A 9,747-nucleotide genomic window follows, 5' to 3' on the forward strand; every position below is an offset into this window, starting at 1 on the left:
ACTGTTGGACTTTGGTCTCGGTTCTATCAATTGGACATGGTAAGCGTTACATAAACTCGCGAAAGAGGGAGCTCTTGTGCCTGTTTGACTCTACAGATATGGAGACTCAGTCTACACAGGAATTTCAGGACTTGTGCACTTTTGAGAGTTTTAAGGGTTTTTGGCACTATTATGGTTACGGCGTTGATCAACAAGAACTGATCGACCGGGAATTTAAACGGATTAAAGGTAAAAAGAGGTTATTTTGCCTCCTTCACGTTCAGTAACTGGTGCTGCTACTTACTCTCACGCTTTAACAACATACGAATATTTGTTTGTTTAATAAATAACCGATTTTGTATCAAGACAAAACCTGGTTTCTCCCAAGGTTTTGTGCAGTGCTTTGACACAATTTGCATTGTAAAAAGCGCTATATAAGTAAAGGTGACTTGACTTGACTTGACTTGACAAAAAAAAAACTAATTTCTGCAGTGTAATGTGTACTTTCGCTTTAGTTCTTGTTATTTGGTCAGAATGAATGCAGTGCCCTCTGTTGATCTCAGTGTGAATTACATAGAGAGTAGTAGACGCTGAAAGGTTCCTCGTTCTCTTTTTAAGGTGTTACATACCTTGATCATGCAGGGACAACGCTATTTCCTGAATCTCAGATTAAAGGATTTTATGATGATATATCTAGCAATGTTTATGGTGAGTTTCTTCATATGCATTGTTGAATGCACAACTTAATAATATCAATGCCATAATTTGCTTTATATCATAACATGCTTTTCTTTGTCAGGCAATCCTCACAGTCATAATCCCAGCAGTAGACTAACACATGACACTGTGGAAAGTGTCAGATACAGGTAAGCACTTTTGCACCATCTGAATTTTCAGTGAGTCATAGCATAGAAAATATTTATTACAATTACATAGTTATATACAATTATAATAGAAATAGGACACACACACACACACACACACAAACACATACAAATTAAACCTAATAAAACAAATGTGGTCATTAAAAAACAAGAAAAAAACCCATTAGAGGAACACTTAAACTTTAAAAACTTTAACAAAAATTAGAAACGAATTAACTAAATAAGTTAAAGTAATACAAATTAAGAAATTGTTCAAATTAAAACAAAAAATAAATAGATATATAAAAAAACTAATAAAAATGACAAGCAAAACTGCTAAAAATGTAAACAAAAAAATTAAATGAAAACTGAAAATATAAAAATAAAAGCTCATTTAAAATATGAATAAATAGTGTAATAGTACATAAATAATACTAAAATAGCATTGTGAGAAAGAAACAAAACATAAACAGAGGGAACAAAAAGATTTGAAAAACATACAGTGAAAACTATAGCCTGAATTGAGGATTCAGCATTAGTAATATTTTAAGCAGTATTATAAAAGATTTTGTTCAAGATCTGATGATAAGACATGGGTATGTTATAATATATAGTTGAAGATAAGACAAGATAAGGTGCATAATGATAAGATAAGATAGCTCTTTGTTTTGAACCCCTGCAGGATACTGGAACATTTTAATACATGTCCTGAAGAGTACTCAGTGATTTTCACGTCAGGATGTACTGCAGCACTGAAATTAGTGGCTGACACTTTCCCCTGGAAGGCCGCGTCAAATGAGGGGCCAGGAAGTCAGTTCTGCTATCTCACTGACAACCACACCTCTGTGGTGGGCATTCGCGGTGTGACCGCACTCCAGGGAGTTGGCACGGTTTCTGTTCTACCTCATGAAGTGGAGAGAAGAGCGAGAACACCCCCGACACAGACAAATGGAGAGGCGTGCTCTGCACCTCATCTTTTCTGTTATCCTGCCCAGAGCAACTTCTCAGGCAGAAAGTATCCTCTGAGCTATGTGAAGGGAATTCAGTCTCAGCAGCTCTATCCAGCATGCGAGCACCGCGGTCGATGGTTTGTTCTCCTGGATGCTGCCTGTTTTGTAAGCTGCTCACCTCTGGATCTAAGCCAACATCCCGCTGATTTTGTGCCAATATCTTTCTACAAAATGTTCGGCTTCCCGACTGGACTCGGAGCCTTGCTGGTGAGGAATGAGGCTGCTGAGGCCTTGAGAAAAACTTACTTTGGAGGAGGGACAGCAGCAGCTTATCTTGCGGCAGAGAACTTTTTTGTACCAAAGCCAAATGTAGTCAGCAGGTAGGGATGTTACAGGAAGAATTTGACCTTTAATTGTTGGCAAGCAGCATAGTTGAGACAACCTGTCATAATTTGTTTAATGCATAATTGCTTTTTCCACAACTTTATCAGGTTTGAGGATGGCACAATCCCCTTCCTTGACATAATTTCTCTCCATCATGGCTTTGAAACACTTCAGAAACTTACAGGTTCAGAAGTTTTTGTTTTATGTCTTGAACATGGTTATGATTCACACATTGTAATGACTTGCATTAAAAGTGGATTTTTCTGGTTTTCAGGCAGTATGCTGAATATTCAGCTTCACACATTTGGATTAGCTCGCTACACCTACATTGTCCTCTCGTGTCTGCGTCATAACAATGGAAAACCTGTGGCACAGATCCACTGTGATAATGACTTTCAGAATATTGCTCAACAGGGTGCAATCCTCAACTTTAACCTGCTGGACTGTCATGGACGTACAGTAGGGTATTCTCAGGTCAGTCATAAAATATGTTCAAATAATAAAGACAGTCTAAAATGTAAGAATTAGAAAATGTTCATTACTTTATGTCTGTGCTTATTGCTGTTTGTTTGTTTGTTTTTGACAGGTGGACAAAATGGCCAGTCTCTTTAATATTCATGTTCGCACAGGCTGTTTCTGCAACACAGGAGCCTGCCAACAGTATCTGGCTATCAGCAACCAAAACGTGAAGAGTCATTTGCATGTAAGTGGATTTTCGCCAATACAAACTTTGATGTTTGCTAGAAAGACAGATAAATAGATGGACGGACAGAAAGATGGACAGACAGATGGACGGACAGACAGATAAATAGATAGATATAAATAGACAAAAAGCCAGACGGATGGATGGATGGATGGATAGAAAGATAGACAGACAGACAGACAGACAGATAGACGGATAGACGGATAGATGGATAGATAGATAGATAGATAGATAGATAGATAGATAGATAGATAGATAGATAGATAGATAGATAGATAGATAGATAGATAGATAGATAGATAGATAGATGACGAAAAGGACGGATAGATAATTGGACAGAGACAGAAATTGAAAGAAAGAAATAACAGGATTTTTCAAATAATCGTTAATAAATGGTTCCTTTCAAGGCCGGTCACATCTGTGGAGACAACATTGATCTGATTGAGGGACGTCCCACAGGATCCATCCGTGTGTCTTTTGGATACATGTCTAGTTTTGAGGACTGTCAGAACTTTCTTCGGTTTGTTGTGAACTGTTTTGTGGACAAACCACTAATTTTGGACCAAAAGAGACTAACCAAGCTCAAGTCAGCTGAACCGATGGAGTCAGCGGCATCTTATGACCTAGCATCAATACCAAATGGCCAACTAGGACATGAGAATGGGCAAACTCTCACTCCACCTGAGAGAATAACACCATCTGAAGACACTGTGTCAAAAGAAGGAAAGAACAATGGCAGTAGCCATACACTAACCAATCTCTTCATCTATCCTGTCAAATCATGCGCATCAGTTGAGGTAGAGAAAGCTGTTGTGTTATCCTTCTGTGTTGACAATGAAAGCAGGTTGATGTAATGATATCAGTTTTCATGGCAAGTGCTCTGTTGTTGTGATTGACCTAACAGGTGACAGAGTGGCCACTGGGACCCCAGGGTTTGTTGTATGACCGTTTGTGGATGGTTGTGAATGAGAATGGAGTTTGTCTGAGCCAGAAAAGAGAGCCAAAGCTGTGTCTCATCCGTCCTATCATCTGTCTGGCCTCTAACACACTGCAGCTGCAGGTCTCAGGTCAGAGCGCATCAATACACATCACTACAGCTTTTTAAAAACAGCAACTGCAGACATATCATGAGATACGGTGATTTATGTAAATAAAATACACTTTTTAATAGCCTAAATTTTTAGAAGACAGAGCCTTTTTAAATGGTGCTGTATAATCAGAATCAGAACTAGCTTTATTGCCAGGTATGTTTGCACATACGAGGAATTTGTTTTAGTGACAGTAGCTCCACAGTGCAACAGAATGACAGCGACATGACAGGACACAGATAATACAAAAAAAAGTACAAATATACAAAATGGACAATATGCAAAATAGCACAAACACAATATACAAAATAGACAATTCAGTATGTACAGGTATGTTAGGTGCAAATTTGAAATCTAATAAGTATGTGTGTTAAATAAAAATAAAAATTATTTTTATTTAAAAATTTATTTTATAGCTTGACAGAGGGGTCTTTAGAGGTGCAGTCGTTGGTGTAGAGGGAGAAGAGCAGTGTGGAGAGAACGCAGCCCTGAGGAGCTCCAGTGCTGATCGTACTGGTGCTGGATGTGCACTTTCCCAGCCTCACTAGCTGCTGCCTGTCTGTCAGGAAGCTGGTGATCCACTGACAGATGGAGGTGGGAACGGAGAGCTGAGTTAGTTTGGGGAGGAGGAGGTTTGGAATGATAGTGTTAAAGGCCAAGCTGAAGTCCACAAACAGGATCCTCACATAAGTCCCTGGTCTGTCCAGGTGTTGCAGTATGTAATGCAGTCCCATGTTGACTGCATCGTCCACAGACCTGTTTGCTCTGTAGGCAAACTGCAGGGGGTCCTGTAAGGGTCCAGTGATGTCCTTCAGATAAGCCAAAACCAGTTTTTCAAATGACTTCATGACCACCGATATTAGAGCCACAAGTCTGTAGTCGTTAAGTCCTGTTATCTTGGGTTTCTTTGGGACGGGGATGATGGTGGAGCGTTTGAAGCATGAGGGGACTTCACACAGCTCCAGTGATCTGTTGAAGATCTGTGTGAAGATGGGGGCCAGCTGGTCAGCACAGGATTTCAGACAGACAGGTGTCCCACCGTCTGGGCCTGGTGCCTTCCTTCTCTTGTTCTTTTTGAAGACCTGGCGCACATCATCTTCTCTTATCTGCAGTGCAGGTGTGGGGGAGAGGGGGGTGTACAGTGATTATATAAGATATAAGTACACTTATAGTATATAAGTACAGTGACTATATAAGATGAAACCATGTTACCTTTTTATGTGGACAAAGACACTATAAAACAAAGCACATTATTATTTTACAAGAGTAAAGCTCAAAAAACTAAGCTTTGTTTTTGTTCATGTCTGTCATTATGTGGTTAAAGTTCAGATTTTTAATGATATTTATTCTTTAGTAATGTATTCTAATGTATTCAACGATAAGCTAAAATAATGTATTCTCTCCAATAATAAGCTAAAATAATGTATTCTCTCCTGTCTCAGGCATGGAGCCAGTCACTGTTCCCTTGGAGACCAGTCTAGCGAATTCAGATCTAAGAACATCCCAGAGCAAAGTTTGCGGTGACAGGTATGAAGATAAAACACAAGCCCACCAAAATAAAGAATTATATCACTGCAATATGCAATACATTTGGTGAGCTTAAAAGTTATAAACACTTTCATGTTGACCTTATCTTCAATGGTTTTGTGGCTTAATATGAATATTGTTATGGCTTCATAAGAATCTGTCTTTGGTGTAGGGTACAGACAGTGGATTGTGGGGAGGAAGTTTCAACCTGGCTTTCTGAGTTTCTGGAAAAACCTTGTCGTCTTATAAGGCAGAGACCTGAATTCCTGCGTGATATGAAATTTGGACCAGATAAAGGTCAAATACAGCATTTATATTTCTTTGTTTTAAATCCTGTTTTTTTAACATTGCAGTTTATATGCAATAATTTAAATGAATATTAGCATTGTTAATGCTTATATTCATATTAATTTCACTGTATTATGAAGAGACAATGTTAAAATAAAATAAGTAAAATGCATTCAACTTTATTAATATTCTTTTGAGACCAAATGATCATAGCTGTGCTATCTACATTCATTATATAGCTCTGCTCTTGCACTGTATGTCAATTATTTCATTTGTTTCTATATGTCCCTATAATGAGAATCAATTTACCTTCATGATGTCTTCCTGTCCAGCTGGGATTTTTGGTCCCACTGCTCTCTCTCTAGTGAATGAGGCTCAGTTTTTGCTTATTAACAGAGCCAGCGTGTCTTTTCTGCAAGAACACATTGCCAACAGGTATAGTCATGCCAGCTACAAATGAACAATACAGTACCTTCTTCTTCAAGAAAGTGCTGTTTATTTAGTAGTATAACATTTGAGGATACCCAAATGTGATTATCTATTAGATGCATGGTCTTTTTTTTAATTCTGTCAGCCAGTACTCTGCGTACATAAAGTACTTCATGATTTTGGAATGTTTTTGTTATATTTGGCATGTTTAAGACACAATAGTGAGAATGAGGGAACATGGCATGACAAGGAGCAGCTCATTCAGCGTTTCAGGGCAAATCTGGTCATGTCAGGACAGGAGGCGTTTGCAGAAGACGACTGGTCTCACTTGACAGTGGGAGACACACAGTTTCAGGTTAGAGGAAACAGCTGACACATCATAATCAGCCGGAATTGAAACAGATGTTCAGGTCTTCTTTTCTTGATGTTTTGTTTAAGGTGATTGGGAGATGTGGTCGCTGTCAGATGATTGGAGTTGATCAAAAATCAGCCACTAGAACCCAGGAACCCCTTCGGTCTCTTTCTGAATGCAGAAGTGGAAAGGTCTGTACAAACAGAATTCCTTATTCGTGTTTTCTTCCTTTGATTACTTTTACAAGAAGACAGAAATGACATATCCAGTATATGAATTATAAATTACATAACTTTTCTTTACTACTCTGCTCTTTGCTCTTAGGTGACTTTTGGTGTTTACTTGGCTCGCCAGTCAGCAAGCAACACCACTGCTGTGCCCGTCTTATCCGTAGGGGCCTGTGTTATTCCACAAATATCAGAATCTACCGATAAACCTTAGAATTGTTTTGTAATTTTAGTCTGATTTTTAAACTAAACAGTCACATTTTATTAAAATGAATGTATTTTATAATATGCAAATGTAATGTAAATATTTAATACACTTTGAACAGATATTTTTGCATATTTAATATGAAATATATTACATTTTTGTGTCTTGTAAACATGCTATTTAGCTATAGGAGCTAAAAATTACACTATTTCCACAGTTTAAAAAATTAAACCCTAAACACACTGCACGATTTTGAGATTGGCATCTTGAAACAATCAGAAATCGCCGCAATTGCTTCATGATGCCAGTTTTTCGTCTGGGACAGCCGAAAAGTTAACATACCCTGAGCAATGCATCATTGTATAGGCCCACCTGAACTATTAGTTTGGAAAGTTTGACTGTTTAGATTGCATCATATGTTGAGGTGTGGTGTTTTATTATGCATGACAGCCGAAAATCATGCAGTGTGTTTAGGGCTTAAGATATCATGGCCTGTATTCACAAAACATTTTATCTTACCACCAAGAGTTCTCCTAAATTGCAGTAAAAGTTTTTAGCTAAGAGTTTTCTCTTAAAACCTATTCACAAAGCTGCTAAGACAAACATTTACCTAGGAATAGAGAGAAGTCTTAAACTAAGAGTAAAGGGGCAGGGTTGACCTTGTTGCTATGGATGATGTCAGCATGATAACTATACTATTGGCTGATAGTCTCTGTCAGAGATTTATTCATAGAAATATTGTAGAGTGCAATATGTTGCCCGAATTCAAATAAAGGTTTCAAAATAAAATGTCAATTGCCACATTCAAATAAAGATTTTAAAATGCAGGATAAGTGTCACTTATTAAACAAGTATACATTCAGCTAATTGTCAGCCTCTTACATGTGTTCTTCTCAAAAACAATTAGCGTATATGCATATAAACAGCCTTTTAATAAACAGAGTAGAATAATCATGGTTGATAATACATGCAAATGTAAAAAAAACAAAAAAAACTGGATGCAAGAACAGCTGTTATTTCTTGCCCAACTGGTTAATGAAAACAAGCATATAATCAAAGGAAAATCTGGAGTTGGGATAAAATCCAGAACCAAAGGTGAAACCTTTTTAAAAGGTCGTTATCATCAAATGTTTCTAAAATGTTTATGTTCTGTGGCAGATTGCCATCAACAGCCATTTTAGGAATAGTTTGTTGCTTGGTCTTAGTGGCTTAGGAGTCCTCGTCACTACTCCTAACCTTTCACAGATTTAGGAGCTAGTTTTAGTGCTAAAACGCTTTGTGAAATACTCTTAGAGCAAACATTTAGGAGTCCTAAATTTAAGATTGACACGCCCATTATTTTTAAGATTTTCTCCTAAATTGGTGAGTTATGAGCTACTTTTAGCTACTTAAGATATTTTGTGAATACGGCCCCAGATCATGTCAGACTTGCATCGCTGCTGTGATTACTTGAGGAAGTACACATTTTTCTAATAATATAATAATATAATTATCATGCAATCTCCTTGCAGAGGATGTAGCATTGATTGCATATTTAGGATAAGCCTGAAAAGGATGTGGTCTGTCAAATTTAGTTAATTATTTTAACTAATTAATCAACACCATAGGATACATGTAGGAAGTATAACATAATGAAAGTATGTTTAGTTTGAATTAAACCAAGAGTGCAATCAGTCTTACATCACAGGCTCTAAAACTGAATTGTATGTGCTATTGTGATGAAATAGGGATACACCACTACTCTTTACGAGAGGTGCCATGGGATTTTTAGTGACCACAGAGAGTCAGGACCTCGATTTAACATCTCATCCGAAGGACGGTGCTTATTACAGTGCAGTGTCCCCATCACTATACTGGGGCATTAGGACCCACCCACAGGGTGAACACCCCCACCTGGCCTCACTAACACCTCTTCCAACAGCAACCTAGTTTTCCCAGGAGGTCTCCCATCCAGGTACTGACCAGGCTCAACCCTGCAGCTGCAGGGTGATATAGCTGTATTATGGCTGTAGATAAAACTATACTTATTAAAAAAAAAAACAGTCCAGAAGCATTGTCTATCTATAAAATTGATCTTTTTTAATTAGCAAAACCAAAAATATTGAGATGGCATTACGATTACAATCAATGTATTACAGATGCTTAGACAAAAAATGAAAAATAGATGGAGAAGTATGTATAATACAGTATACTTATACTACCTTATAAACACAAAACCACCATAAATTATTATCAACAAAATTCCAGATTTTTTATCCTTATTTTTTGACAGAGCTTTTATATATTATACCTAATAATTCCTAAAGATTTCAGACAGTGGGAGACCTAATAATAATTAATATTCAATATAATAATTCTACCGAAGAGCTGCGAAATCTATATAGTGCGCTTTCAACATTAAATGTATCACTTACGAACTCGCTTGCAGCAGGAACACTCACGTAGATGGACGTCAGACGCACGCACAGATGGGCGTGACTGACTTTAGGGCGTGTTGTTCCTCTTGGGCAAACTTCCATATTTACACCCACCCAGTCTTTTGTGACTTGTGCTAGATTGGCACATATACACTGTATTAATAAATATTTAAAAACAACAGCAAGAGAAAAACACACAGCCTATAGGAAACGGAGATATACTCGAGCAGCTGCTCTTTTAAACTGTATACTCCACACTAGGTTAGGTCATATTTGACAGACTTATGGAAAGATTACAATATTAATTCCTTTATTACCAAACACCGTGAGTCATT

General features: G+C 37.6%; 1 protein-coding gene across 1 annotated transcript; it reads left to right on the top strand.

Annotated features, from left to right (window-relative positions):
- On the top strand, nucleotides 1-9,459 carry LOC306882386 (molybdenum cofactor sulfurase-like). Its single transcript, XM_079436974.1, has 16 exons — nucleotides 1-228; nucleotides 598-687; nucleotides 779-845; nucleotides 1,525-2,172; nucleotides 2,284-2,360; nucleotides 2,451-2,650; nucleotides 2,763-2,879; nucleotides 3,287-3,676; nucleotides 3,784-3,946; nucleotides 5,410-5,494; nucleotides 5,667-5,791; nucleotides 6,115-6,217; nucleotides 6,425-6,566; nucleotides 6,650-6,754; nucleotides 6,888-7,155; nucleotides 7,380-9,459. Exons 1-15 carry the CDS (start codon nucleotides 99-101, stop codon nucleotides 7,002-7,004), a joined length of 2,559 nt encoding a protein of 852 aa, XP_079293100.1. The 5' UTR covers nucleotides 1-98; the 3' UTR covers nucleotides 7,005-7,155; nucleotides 7,380-9,459.
- The last annotated feature ends 288 nt before the right edge of the window (nucleotides 9,460-9,747 follow it).

Source organism: Barbus barbus, assembly GCF_936440315.1.
Source record: "Barbus barbus genome assembly, chromosome: 16".
Taxonomy (NCBI): Eukaryota; Metazoa; Chordata; class Actinopteri; order Cypriniformes; family Cyprinidae; genus Barbus; species Barbus barbus.